Source organism: Chaetodon auriga, chromosome 12 (assembly GCF_051107435.1).
Source record: "Chaetodon auriga isolate fChaAug3 chromosome 12, fChaAug3.hap1, whole genome shotgun sequence".
Lineage (NCBI taxonomy): Eukaryota > Metazoa > Chordata > Actinopteri > Chaetodontiformes > Chaetodontidae > Chaetodon > Chaetodon auriga.
In genome coordinates, this window is record NC_135085.1 from 5,297,680 (window position 1) to 5,312,902 (window position 15,223).

The 15,223-nt window shown below is 40.9% G+C and overlaps 1 protein-coding gene across 4 annotated transcripts in view; it reads right to left on the reverse strand.

Moving 5' to 3' along the window:
- Positions 1-15,223, reverse strand: part of brinp2 (bone morphogenetic protein/retinoic acid inducible neural-specific 2) — a 252,538-nt gene that overhangs the window by 129,891 nt on the left and 107,424 nt on the right. For all 4 annotated transcript variants that reach the window (XM_076744806.1, XM_076744802.1, XM_076744803.1 and 1 more), the window contains one exon: positions 14,759-15,205. In XM_076744806.1, the coding sequence (XP_076600921.1) occupies positions 14,759-15,138 (380 nt within the window). In that variant the 5' untranslated portion in view covers positions 15,139-15,205. The remainder of the gene's footprint in view (positions 1-14,758; positions 15,206-15,223) is intronic.

The window sequence follows — 15,223 nt, forward strand, 5'->3', positions numbered from 1 at the left end:
CAAATATTTGGGTGTTCACCTCAACCACAAACTGGACTGGACTGGCAACACAGATCTCCTGTACAAGAAAGGCCAAAGTCAACTTCATCTGCTAAGAAGACTGAGGTGCTTTGGAATGTGCAGGACACTGTTAAGACCATTTTGACATTGTGGTGGAATCTGTAATTTTCTATGTAGTGGTCTGCTAGGGCTGTGGGAGCTCTGAGACCAAACTGGTGAGGACGGCTGGCTTTGTCCTGGACTGCCCTTTGGACACTATCAAGGAGGTGGGAGACAGGAGGATGTTAGCCAGGCTGACATCGATCATGGATAACCCCTCAACTGCTGCATCCACTGTGTAAGAAGGAACACTACCACAAGTCCTTCATTCCAGCAGCTGTCAGACAGTTAAACTCCAACATCATCTAACGTGGCACAGTGCTGATGTTGTTTCACATCACAACATCACAAACCTACTGTTTTGCAATACTGTGTTATTTATGTTTATAGTACAAAACACTTTATTTTATCATCCACATCCTACCATCTGCAATTCCCAATTTTTCCAGTCAGAAACTGAGCCATCCTTCTAAAGGCAACTTTATGCTATTAAATGCTTTTTGTACCTGATGTATATAATACACTATATTCTATTTTAGATTCCTTTTTATTGTCTGTTTGTTCTTTTTCTATATCTCCTTTATTCTTGCTATTATTGCTATCTGTAACAATGTAATTTCCCGAAGTTATTTCTTATTTTAAATGCATAGAGTATATGATAATAATCTGGATGTGGTGTGTCAGTGCTCCAAACAATGCCTCTTATGTGAGTTAGATTGAGTTAGAGTGGGATTTCTCCAGAGACGAGAGCCATAAGAGACAAGATAGCAAACTCATAGGACAGGGCAGACATCATGACCCATCCCATGATAGTTTTCCAGCTTGTTGAAAGCCACAGCAACTGATGTAACTTGTGCAATTATGTTATTAAAGAATTTAACGGATTATGGTTAGCCCAGGAAAATGTGGCTAACATGTATTCTCATCTCCATTAGACCTTATTAAAAGTTAATGAGAGCAGCCCATTTTGCTCTCACTCTGTGGAAAGTTATGCAGAGAAAAGCCTACTGGCACTTGTTTTCCTTACTGGTAATCAGATATTAACATCAGTAAGGTCACTGGAGTACAATTAGAAAGGCAGGAGAGTCACTGCTTTTCTCCACACTGATTACTGTGTCAGTTTATCATCTTCAGCACTTACTGCAGGCTTCCTTTTCCATGTGATGCAAAAGAACTAGTTACCAGCACATGGTGTCTAATTATAATTATGGTCTAATTACACATCACATGAATTTGATCTGGACTGCCAGTCTCTTCAGTCATCGACCCATTGTTTTATCTTATACTCCACCATAACCGATCAGGCTTTGGAAAAAGTTCATGATATTATGTTTCTCATTAGCACTCAGAACTTCACTTAGCATTTCCATTACTGCACTGAAAATGTTTAATTTTGCAGTTAAGTTTATTTTTATCAGAAGAACAAGAAGAAACAAAAAGAGCTATAAATACGAACTGAATTGAAAAGAAAAAAACATTACAAGGTTTCTTTAAAAATGGAAGTTAACAATGAATTTGAGTATCTGGAGCCAAGTCTTTAAATAGGGTTGTTTTTCATTTTTGTCTTGCAGAAAAAGTAGTCATTTCATTCTGTTTGGCAGTGTTTTCTTGTAGCCCATGTTGTCAGGCCCCCGCTGGCCTTGTTTCACTGCCACTGTCATTGTTTTCATACAAATTGGGAGGAAGTGTGCCAGTGTTCTTGAGGAATTCTTTGAGTAGGATGTGTTGGCTGAAATGTCCAAGTGCTTTTTTGTTGTGGGTAGCAGGGGATGCAGCAATCAAATCAAAAGCAAAAACAATTCCATAAATTTAGAAATTCATTTGGAAAGTACATAGACAAAGAGGGCGGCCATGAATCTCAGATAGCGAGGAGGAGAGATGAGAGGCACCAAGCAATTCTGACACAACAGCAAACTGTTACAGACTGAGTCATGACTTGATCATATCTGAAATGAAGGTTCTCCTTGGTTTTAGAACTTAATTCTGTCATGATTGAATTCATTCAGCATCCCAACTGACAGAACAATCTGTTGTCCTTGTTTCTTAGCAACTGAGAACAGTTTTATATCGAACAGTGAACGGCTCCTACAGCAAACAGAAGTTTACATCACCGCGTCAGTTGAAGAAAGACTTGTGACAGATTACACAGTCGCAACTTCAACATTCAGTCTCAGATTCAACAACAAACTTGCATCAGCAAATACATTTTGCTGGAAATGTAACCCTGCCTGGGTTATGCTCCCTAATAACACCATGAGGAAATGTTAATTCATGTATCTGGCAAATCACAAAAATGTTGATACAGAGCAGATCTGTTTATTAACAACAAGCAGTATTTCATTTATTCTCTTCCAAAATATCCTATCTTGCAACAGAAAATCTAATCTTAGTGACTCCAACACTATTAAGCTTTTTAATGATTATATTTAGGCACTCACAGCAGTTGTTTAAGGTAAAGGAAAGATCATGGATCAGGGAACCATGATCATTCCCTCACCTTAACCAAAGTGCTTTATGTTGCCTTCACCTCACCCAAACCACAGAAAGCACTCAGAATATGAACCCTGAGTCCCAAAGTCCTATTTGTGGCAAGTGTTGTTGTCCAGAATAATAAGGATTATGGTTATACTATTTGACCACTAATACGCATGACTTCATTAAAAGGACTGTTTATTTGTTTAAATGTTCTTCCATCTACAACACAGAAAGTTTCTGTTCTCCTGCTTCATTCTTTGTTCCACCACAGGATCGACATAATGGAGCTGAGGCTTAACTTTTAAACTTTACGATGATGTGGTCACTGATCATTTCCCCACAAGACTATTTCCACGCCTGATTTCCTCCAAAATGGAATCACAGGTTGCTAGAACCTGCACAGTTCCAGACATACTGTATCAGGGACATGACCTTACTGTTCTCAGTGGACAGAGTGGGACTATTTGAACTGTGCAGCAATGGTGCAGTAAAGAGTCAGCTGAAAGAGAAATTATGAATTCTACTCAGGATTCTGTGTGGTGCATATCAAAGTGAAGATGCCCCATCAACATGGCAGGAGTTTGAACCCTAAAGTACTGCTGAGTAAAGACAGCATGCTGGTATACTTGAACCAGATGATTTAGATGCTTCTCACATTCCTCAGTTTCCACTCCTTCTTGTACATTTTTGTAACTTTAGTTTTCAGTTTTATGTTGAGGGATTGACTGTATGACTATTGAGGTCAGTCAGTCAGTCATAGCGCTGGCAACTGTTTATGTAGCAGCTTGAACAGCATGTGGTTGACATATCTGGTAAACAGGATGCAACATTTATGCACCATCACATTTTGCCATAATTTGGCCAATTCCATTCAGTTTGGTGGATATGAGAAAACTGTTGTTACATTAACACAGTATCCATCCTAAATTCTTTCTAAACTTTAGTTATGGTGAAACAAATTTTACTACTTCAATACTGTTATATTGTTTTAAAATTTTTAGGGAGCTGTGCTGCAGTTTTTCTCTAATTCAGGGGGAGGTTCCATAATGCTAGGGAGGGCCTAGCATTGTTTTAAGAAGAAACACACCCTCCCAACCCCAGCATCTTTCTTACTTGGTAAGAGTGGGAAGCTGTGGTGAAGCAAGAATGTGGAGACACAATGACGTCACCTGTTTGGTGCAAGCTGAATTCAGTTCAGAATTACAACTATTCAATCCTAAGCATCTAAAATTGTCTCTTAACTGTGACTGTGTTTAAAGATGAATAATCACGAACACCGTGAGAAGACTTTGTACTGTCTACTCTTTAGGAATGCTGTATACCGTATAGAAAGCTTTGTGTTTTTAGATTTATGCTTCATGTTGTGTTCATACTAAGTAGCTGTTCTTCTACTTTCCTTTGTTGTTGAGACACTTCAATTTCCCTGCACAGGATCAATAAAGTTCATCTTATCAAATCTTATAAACAATACAACATACATCCAGCCAGGACTTAATTTCAGTCTTCAGAAAAAGCAGACAAACCACCCTCACATGTTCTCCTGTTATGCTGAACTATTGGAATTCTGCTGTCTGCCTGCTAAAGCCGACCTGAAGAGCAGCATCAATAATGCCAAGGAGGCCTATAAGAGGAAAATTGCGGACTGTCTCACAGGAAATGACCCACAGAGGGTGTGGCAGGGAACACAGCACATCACGAACTACAAGGGCAGCAACCCCCTGACTGTAAACGCCGACGCTGTGCTGGCAGAGGAACTGTACTGTTTCTTTGCTTGCTTTAAGGTCAAAAGGCCGAACACAGATATACTGCCTCCACCAGCCACTGGCACCCACATATTCAGCCTACAGGACCACGAAGTGAAACATGTGCTCAGGCCAGTGAACCAGAGGGAAGCCGCTGGTCCTGATGGAGTACCCAGGAAAGTGCTAAAAGCATGTGGTCTTAATGACTACAGACGGATCACGTTCACATCAGTAGTCATCAAGTGTTTTACGAGACTGGTTTCACAGCACATCAAAGCCAGCCTTTCCCTCACCTTCAACCAACTTCGGTTTGCTTGCAGAGCAAATAGTTCCACAGATGACCCTCAGCATAGCTCTTTACACCACGTTAAGCCACTAAAACACCAGGGAGCTATGTAAGGGTGCTCCTCTTAGACATAGCTCTGAATGCAAGACAGTCAGTCCAGTCATACTGGACATAAACTGTGTGACTTTGACCTTGCCACTTCAGACATTTGCCTGGATAGAAGACTTCCTCAGCAACCACCCACATAGAGTTTCACTTGGCCCCCACCTACCCTCCACCCTCATACTCAACGCTGGGCCTCCCAAAGGCTGTTTACTGCCATTACTCCAACCCACCGCTCCAACAGCATCATCCAGTTCACAGATAACACCACTTTGGTCAGACTCATCTCAGAAGGAGACATGGAATCAGGCTACAGAGGTGAGGTCCAGTGTGGTGTTTAGCAAACAACCTGGCCTGCAAACACTTCTGTGGTTGTTAACCCCTCAGAGTCTGCTACATTGCCAGTGGTGCAGATTTTTTTCCCCTCAGTTCCATCTTGAATATAGATTAAATGTTTCACACCCCGTTGGTGTGTAAACATCATATTAGCATTGAAACCTCAAATAGTTTACTTTTAAATAAATCATTTCAAAAGTTTCTAAACAAGTCAAATATAGACCTATGCATAGCGCAAGACAGAGCAAAACCAACAGTGCAAACCCAACCTCATGCGTGCAACTCAGTACATATGCCGATCACTTTCAATAATACAGGAGTCACACTGGAGAATGGCCATGGTGAATAAGATACTATGCCACGCGGGCTCAGGCATAACTCATTTAGACACAAGCTTTGCATTTTGGAAGCTGGCCAGGAAGATGGAAGGACACTTTGGAACACTGGAAGTGCGAGACCTCATTTTGGAGGGAACTGGAAACACTTACAGCTCCTCAGATCCAGAGATTGACCCTGAAGAGGAATGCTGTCATTTTGAGCTCCGACTTGACCCAGATGAAGATGAGCTGGATGAGTAAGTGTAAACATTTCTCACTATCACACTTAGATATTTTCTGGTTGCATGTTTACATATTAACACTGTCATTTGAAATGTGAAGATACTGCAAGCTTTGCGCAGTCCGACTTTTTTCACAGCCCATCATTAGTTGGTTATCTTTATGTCCTGCTATGAATTAGGCTGTGAACAGAGACAGTAAAATTACTGTTTTGCTGAATGGCACAAACTACTGCGACTGACTGAACATTATCTTTCCCTTTGCATAAACCTAATATGAAGAATAGCACAAAAATGTAACCATTATTTTTTTTTTTTTTGAAAAGGTACAATCATGAAATACACACTACTTAGATATTATTGCAGCCAAACTTGTGCTGAATACAAAAATCTCATTCGACTTTAAAAATATTGCTTATATTTGTTGAAACTGACAACAATATAAGAGCATGCAAAAATCATCAGGGTCTAAAAATACCCTCAGACTCCAGGAGGCACAGCAGTGACTGCACTTCCTGAGAATCCTCAGGAAAAACAGGCTAGAAGAAAAGCTGGCGGCGGCCTTCTACTGCTCCTCACCGAGGGCGTACTGACTTAATGTATAAGCAGCAGTCAGACCACCAGACTTAAAGGACCAGTGTGTCGGATTTAGTGCCAACTAGCGGTGAAGTTGCAGATTGCAACCAACTGAGCCTAAGCGCTTTTAACAGTGGCCACTAAAAACACAAAAAAGCCCCCTCTAAAGCCACTGTTTGGTCTGTCAAAAACAGCAGTGCAACAAGACTGTGGAAGAGTCTGTAGATATCAAGAGCTCATTCTAAGGCGGCAAAAAACTCAACAACTCATACATGAATGAAAACAAGACAAATATTATATTCCATTTCTGCCATTAGATCCTCCTAAATCCTACACACTGGACCTTTAAGAACAGCTTCTTTCCCTGAGCCAGGCAAAAAAAAAAAAAAAAAAAAAGTTTATGTCCCAGAGAAAGTCCAGGGGATGAGGAGAGTAACACTGAAAAATAACCCAGTCAAAAACAATCAAGGGCTATGGCTGTCTGAGTACAAATAAGGGATTTATTAACAATCTAAATCAAAAGAAAAGTACTTGCAATAAAAGCCAGTAAAACAACTTCCTATAAACAGAGGGAGAAGCTGAGATAGGTATGTAACGTAAGGGTTTGATATGTGGTGAATGAATAGATCACTCTTAATGACAAGTAACACCAGGCTGTGCCTCATGTACTATGGCTGCATCCTGACTGCAGCGACCCAAGCTCATACTGACATAACTGTGAGGGAACCACAGAGATAGATTCAGCAGATTATTGTTACAGTTTTAAAGACTCAGATAATAAGATTAGGTATGTGAATATGTAAATAGAAAAAAATAATATGTAATTAGTTATGTATGTAAACACCGCACACTTCTGAAAGGGAGTAAGACTGCTGGTCCTGCTACACTGCAACTTGAGTTAGCAACACAGATCCTAAAAGCTGTCAAATGGCCCACTGACGATATCTCTTTTAGGCTCCTGGCCTTGATGAGATGATTGAAAACACATGCAACCAATCAGTCACTGCCGCTGCAAGGTGCAAGGTAGGGGAGGCTGATACAGGGATGCTGGAAAGCAAGCAGGCAGGTAGGTAGGTGCAGGTTCTGGTAAATAAGAACGTTCATGCTAGGACAATAAATTAAAAAAATCTACATATCCAAGTGCAAAATGACACTGTTTTTCGGCTGTGGATGTTTGTTTGCTGACGTTTTGCTTTGGCTTTTTGTGTCTTTTTTATTGCACTGATCAGGAGTAGCACTCCTAATTTTTTTTTTAAGCTTTCTATTCTATTCTCAGACATTCATATGCTGTACCGATAATGTAGAGGTTGCTTGCTGCTTATGTGGATTCACTGAGCATCAGAGAGGGAAAAAAACAACAGAGAGAACATGAGGTGACCTCCTGAACTCGATGATTCACATGTTGCCTTTGGAGAAAGAAAGCATTATAATGCTAAAGCAGCGGAAATTCAGCCACAGAGACAAACGCAAATGGTGCATTTATTGCTACCTTGTACAGTATATATATTGTCTGACTGAGTAAACTGCATTTAGTTTTCTGGCTGCACAGGGCTGAAGAAAGAAAACAAAAGAAGCATTGTCAAAAAATAAAAAATGAGGAGAAGGGAAAACATACCAGGAAGAGTTTGCTATGTTGCATTCTCAATGATTCCTGAAAAGCGTCCCACGGTCATATGACAATCTGCCCTGCATGTGTCCCGAAACCTTCACCTGTCATTTCACTCTGGACTTTCCCTTCATCTGTAAGTGATGTTGTCATTTCCATTTGATTTAAGTTGAGGCAGAGGAAGGAAGGGAAGACAGCAGACTTTGTATTTGTGAAAGAAAAACACCTCAAGTTGGGGAGTAAATAGATGACACAGGCAACGCTGAAATACTCTCTAAGTAACTGTTGAAGTACTCATAGTATAAGTACTCTGAGAACACTGGGCACTGTGACAGACTGCAGGTCCTTCCTGCTGCTGTCAGACTTAACAATCAGCACTGTTACCAGTAGATCACATACACCAAATACTAAACTGTGCAATATCAATTATCACTAGGTGCAATAATGTCAACTCAACCACTTCTTTGTTTTACTTATTTTTACCATTATACTATCCCTTTTGCTACTGTAACACTGCAAATTTCCCACTGTGGGATTAATAAAGGATTATCTTATCTTGAAAGTGCCTTCGTATGAGCCATTTGGAACTTCCTGCTGTCTAAGTGACCAGAGACACAGGCGCCAGCTGAGAGTAGAAGTGAATGTATAACTGTGAACCAGGCCATTACATATCTTCACATGCTCAGCTGCCTTTTCCTGAGTAAAAGTGAACAAAAGGCAGACAGCAATAGAAAAAGAGAGGGAGAGTGAAGGGAGAGCCTGTATGATTCACTTCAAAATGTTCTGGACGCAATTGTACGTCTTTTGAAACCTAGTCACAGTCAACTCCTGTAATGGTCAAAGATTAAAAGGATGCCATGGAGAATCAGAAAATATAATTTTTAGGCATGTCAGCATTTCTGACAGTGACAGCTGTGATTACTTGTAAGGCCGTATGAGCTAAGAGAGCTTATTTTGGACATAGGGAAGGAGGGAGGGGAAGGTAACAGTTAAACAAAAAGTTCAAAATCTGAATAGATATATATATATACATATATATAGTCCAGCTTGAGGAAATGGAAATTCAAATTGCAGCCTTAGCGGATGCAGTGTATATCTATCAAATTTGGTATTAAATTTGGAGTAACGATAATGGTGACAGTGGCCGACATGAGGTCTGGACCTGGTTCAGAATTGCACTTCATTATTTATGGACCGTACAGCGAACAGTCTCTGGACACACAGAGAACCTCCCGTCTAAGCACACATAGTCCTCTCCAGCAGGGACAATATTTGGCCAAGAGGGACATTTTAGGTTCTAACCCATGACTTACAGAACATACAATTATTGATAGTAACTCAACAGTTACATTAGATAATTTTGTTTCCTCTGCTCCACATGTCTCTATCACACGTGGAGATCAGAAAAGTTATGTGCGTGAATGAAACTTAAAAATAAGAGTGAATCAGTAAAATCCAGACTATCTCTTCCTCCTTATGATTACATGGATTTAGAAATATCAGTTCTTTTTGGCTTTTTAAACTTGCAAATCTTCCTTTTTCCGCCTTTTGCCCACACTAACCTGACAATGGAGCTTTTCAAAAGTGCTCTGCACAGTTGGTCATGGGCTGCGTGTCAGTGTAGTTAAGTAGACAGCTCTCTATCGCCTCCAACTCCCTTTATGATCACACGTTTCTAAATGTCAATGCAGCCGATCACACAGTGCAGTTGTTGTTACTGAAACCCCCTCCAGTCAAAAATGATTTCTTTCTTTTTGTTCCTTCACTTGGATGTTTGAGCTTCACTGTGCAGAATGATGTCTGTGCAGGATGATGTCTGTTTTCACATTCACCTGCTGAAGGTGGGAAGTTTCTCTGTGCTCAGCTTGAATCAGGAGCATGTCTTTGTTCCCAGGGGCTTAAGTTCCCAACGTAGTACGTTTCCAGGGTCCTGATTTCCCAAGGTACTATGTTCCTGGGGTCCTACGTTCCCAGAGTGCTATGCCCCAAGGTTAAATATGCTGTTAACACGCACTAATCCTTCTACTGTGTTCAGGTCAAAACCCTTTTCCCTGGCAACATGCGGAACACTCAGATTAAAATGTGAATCTACCGGCATGATTTTATGACATCAAAACTAGTTTGCAAGCCAGCTGTGGTCCAATACGCAAATATCTGGAAACAAGAAATTCCAGCTGTATGAAAGCAAGGTATAGGTGATCAGAGTGAGCAGGAGGGGACAGAATGAAGGTCTAACCAGTGGAGACGTCTGTCTCAATGCTTGCCAGATGTTGGCTGTGACGCACAAAAAAAATTGTTTTCAAAATAGGACAAAGAAAAAGACAAAAAGACATTTAGCAGCTTTCCTTTATTCAGGAATGAGTGTGTCTGCGCGTGTGTGTGTGTCTGTGGAGATCTTTATGGAGACGACCTGAAAGTGCTAGTATGGATGAATGTCATACCCACAGATACACATTACATATTAGCCAGCTTAGTGTTGTTGTAGACTGTAGGACAAAAGCCAGAACATTTGTCCTGAGCAGGGTCCAACTATGACTACTGTCCCACTACTAATTAGTCAGTTAATAAACCTCTGTCTCTGACAATTAATATGTTAAATATTCCTTTACTTTATTATAAATATGAAATTCTATCTCATATATAGTATATATAAAAATTCTTTGACATACATCAGGGGTCCTCAGGGTCCTAAGTATCAGTATGGTCTTAATAAACACACTCTTCCTCACTGTCCTCTGCTTCAGCTTCCTGCATGGTAGATGATGAAGATGCACCTCTCAGGCCCTGGTTGAGCCTCTGCTTATCTGTCTCCATCTCCAGGTCAACAGCTGGCTTAGGGTCAAATGTCTCTGTGGTCTTCCCCCTTCAGGTGAATGATATGCATCTCCAACCTTCACTCCTAGTCACTTTGGTAAAGCTAAATCGTCAGCACAGGAAGACGTGGGATGTGCATGTTTATCTTTGTGAAATGCTTGGAGAAAAACTTTACACAGAGCTTGTCTTCATTCAGATTATTTAGCCATTTAGCAGGTGGGTACCTGGACTTTTCAGCTTGCCACATGTGTGCTTCTTACTCTTTCCGCCTGGACAAAACACATCTGTTTTGTCTGCTAGATGTGAATCCAAACAACACATTTTGCACCACATTTCAGCAACTTATGTACATCTAATTTTGCAACTGTATCGTGTTTTGAATTATAATCAGGTTGATGCTCATAATGACAGGCAAAAAGTCCACTTGATGTATTTTCAGACCATCCTCCCCAAAAACACAGCTGTACATTGTAAGTCATCTGTGCAAGCGGGTTATTATAACCCATATTTACGTTTATTTATAGGTGGTTCGAGTGGCCGTAGCAATTATGACGGGAGCATCAGGTGATGTGGTACAAAGAGAGACAAAGGCTACGGAGGGAGGAGGTCAGGGTGGATTGATGTGTCAAACAAAGGACTTTCACCCAGGAGACTGCTGTTTGTGTCCTCTGAGAAACCAAAAGTCTATGCTGGTTTTATGTAACATGCTTAATTTATGACGGGTATGCATAACTTAAATTAGGTGCATAACTTACACAACTTATTTTATCCAAACCCTGATCTTTTCCTAAACCTAACCGAGGACTGTTGTTGCCTAAACCTCACCAAACTGCAACCTTGAAATGAAATCATTGGATGGGCTTATTACAAGGCTGTAACAGGCCTTGTTGTTCACAACGTTAACCATCTGTTTATTATTGTTATCATGACGACAAAGGTCCGGTATGCCTGTTGTTGGTACTCTCCAATGGTCATACTGTATATTTTGTTTGGGGAATCACTGTTAAACAATCTACTCTGTTGAGATTTTGAAGATATTGCAGCTATTGATTCCACCCTTTGAATGCTGCAGTTCCTCAGAAATTGACATTTCAGTGAAATTTGAAAGGCGGCAGGATTTTTGTCTGTTTTACGAGTTTGGAGTTATGAACTGTCACACAGACATAATCCCAGAACATCTTTAAATGAAGCTGTCTGAGATAAATGACAGCTGAATGTATGGACAGTCATGTTTCTATGACTATAATAAATATCTACTGATTTTTCCATCTTAGAAGTTGCTCATAAAATGCTCTTTCAACTATCAGCTCTGCTCTTCACTTTCCCTGATCCTGCTGAGCTCATAACTCTGAACAGAAAGAATCAGCAAGAAGTCTGACGGACTGCAGAAAAGTATGACAGAATGACTGTCTGTGCCAGTTTCATCACTCTATCCTGTGGCTTATTAACAACAATTAACAACAGCTCCTTTTTTTTTTAATCTTTTCACAGATTACACTGAAAGTATTTAAAGCTTTGACTTTAATCTCCTAGACAAAATACATTTAGCATTCCCTCTGATCCCTGTTTAGTCACTCTTTAAGGAGTCCAACTCTGAACAAATTTTATATAGTTAAATTAGCAAGGACCTCATAAATGAAAGCAACAGCACAAGCTTACTGTAAAGTCAAATTACTCCAGAGATAAAGATACAAAATCAGTCAAGCACATTCAACTTGATTAGCTAATGAAATCTCCAGTCCTGTAAGTCTGTATTTAAGAGGGAACATGACAAAAGTTGGTGGAATTCACTAAACATTAAAGGGGTTGTTCATGCTGGAGAAACCAGCAAGAAGAAGCTGAGTTTAGAAAGTACCCAAATAAAAAAATCTCATCCCTTCTCTTTATGCCTCCCTCCAAAGCCACGACCCAAAACACATGAACGCACAGTGCCTGACGACTGCTGGAGGAGTCCGCACAGTTTCCGCAATTTCTCTGCCATTCTTGTGCGACTAGCTTGCTAATGCTTTAGCAATATATCTGTCTAGCTTTGCAGAATATGGTGCAGGATAACAGTCAAAGTTGAGAAGCACCCTAACCCTATGAGAAATGGTGCCACTGATGACTAGCATGCAGCAAGCCACTGGATTGGATGGTGACTAATCTAGCCGAAAGCGGCTAGATTAGCTTCTGATTTGGCAGATAATTTTCATCTTTTTTCATTTTATTGCAAGATTGTGGCACATTACTGCCACCTAGCAAGGACATACACTCTGCCGACTTCTCAGTACTCTTAGTTTTGTCTGTCACTGGCTGGATGAAGTGATTGGACAGCCTTATTACAAGGCTGTAACAGGCCTTGTTGTAAACAGAATTTTAACAGATATAACAAAACAATGCTTCTAAAACATTTTATCCACCCTAACCAAGTTTCAAGTTTCACTTCTTCCTTTCTTTTCTCCTTCAGCCTTGAAAACAAAGAAGCATCTGAAGTGAAAGGAGTGGAGACATCGCTGTCCCACAATTGTTTGATCCAGCCTTACACAAATCCTAATACTGCTGCTTGAATTAGATTTCTCCCCGTCCAGCGAATTTCAGTGCAGAGGAGCTGTGTTTGATAATGCATGGTTTGAGTAAAAACGATACAGAACATCTTATCATTACATGCTCTCATACGTCGTATACAGACAGGCTTGATTTAATTCCACTGTCAGTTCTACACTTTTGAAAAATGACACAAGATCTTTATGTATGTATGAGCAAAGGCAGGGGAAAAATTAAATGTCATCACACTGACCTTTAGTGTGTGTTACTATGCATGTGTATCCTTGTATTGTCACTGATGCCCCTTTTATTCCAGTTGAGCACAGCGTGCTGACATGTTTCATATATTCCTCTCAGTGATATTTGCTTTAATACTTGAAGTCAATACTTGGCTGCTCAACATCAAATAGTCACAGTGAAAGAACTGTGTCTTCATGTATGCTTGGTATTTATTTTGTTCTTGATGCTCCTGACAAATAAAGATCTGTTACCCTGATCGGGAATATGACATGGGAGAAAAACGCTAAATATTTTATTGCAACATTTGGTGAAACTGCAGTGCACAACTCATCACAATAAATAAAACTGGTATTGTATAACTAATAAATCCTTTAAGACATCCCATTGCTAATTTAGATAAGATTCGTCTTGGCAGGTTGATATACTGTGCCTTCTAATTTTAGATGGACTGAAATATCTCTACAATTATCAGACAAAAATGCCATGAAATCTGGTTCAGCGATGGATGGTTTCAAGATGACGAAATATTTCACAGGATAACTGAAACTTTGACGTGCTGCATGAAGATTCAACATCTCCTGGACAAATTGGGACAGGCTTCGGTGCAGGCACGAGCACGACTGTGGTCTCTTTGTATGCTCTGTTGCGTTCACTTCATAGTTGTAGTTGTGTATGTGCCAGGTTAGCGACTGTAGCCGCTAGTGTTTTAACTCTGCTCATCCATGCCACACCCCTGGGGTTCGAGGAGAAGGGACAAACAGCTAGAGAAGTCTTTTGTTGCCTGAGTTTATCCTTAAGACAGCACGTCCTCCTCAGTCTTGGTGCCATTTGAGGACAGTATTTACAGTTTGTTTTTTTGAAGTAGGCACTGGGTTAAAGGCTTAATTAACGTAATGAAATTCTCCTACGTGCAGTAAACAGCACAGATTACATTAAAAACAATTACAACATTATTCATGTGAGAGGACACTAATACATGATGTGTGATTATATTTGAAGAGGTACTGTATGTGGTAAATCCTCCTGCACAGATATGAGCTTACAATATAATACTCCACTACAAAACAAACAAACAACAACTACAGATACTCAATAAAAAACCTATGTTATGAACTGGGGGAAATGTAGGATGCAATGTTTTTAGAGCTTCACCTATACCATTCCTTTCATAAAATATGTCTGCTGATCTTCCCCCGACTTTCAAAGTACAATAATAAATCAGAGGAGCGCCCCTGAGGTCATAAGGCAAACAGGTTGGGTTCCTTCATCCTGCTGTTTAAATCCTGCTACACACACTCTCTTTCTGCTTTCTTCTCTCTCTCGCACACACACACACACACACACACACACACACACACACACACACACACACACACACACACACACATGCAGACCTCTCTCACCTGTAAATCTTGTATCTGGTAGAAAATCCCTGCTGGAACCTCTCTCTGAACTCTGTGTACTCAGGACATCTGTGGAAAGGTCCCTTCTCTGATAGCAGCCAGTCCAGCTGCCCCCCGCTCTGCCTCGTGCTGAAGCCCCATGGCGAAGAGTTGGACGGGGACGAGGAAGAGGATGACGAGGACGAGGGTGACGACAGGGAACCGTGGAGTCCCTTCCCACCATGTCCCCCACTGCCCACCGGCTCAGCTCGGGTGGGCCACGGCAGCCATAGCAACAACCACGGCAACCATAGAAACATCAAGGATGACGCCGACCATCTAGCAAGGCAGGAGGAGCCATGGGAGCACCTCTCTCTTCTCATTGGCCAATGAGTCGCCATGGTCCCGGTGGTGATGTGCTAGGGCACCTAGGACCGGCATTTCTTCTGACAGTCACCTCCCACTGGCCTGGACAACACAAGACAC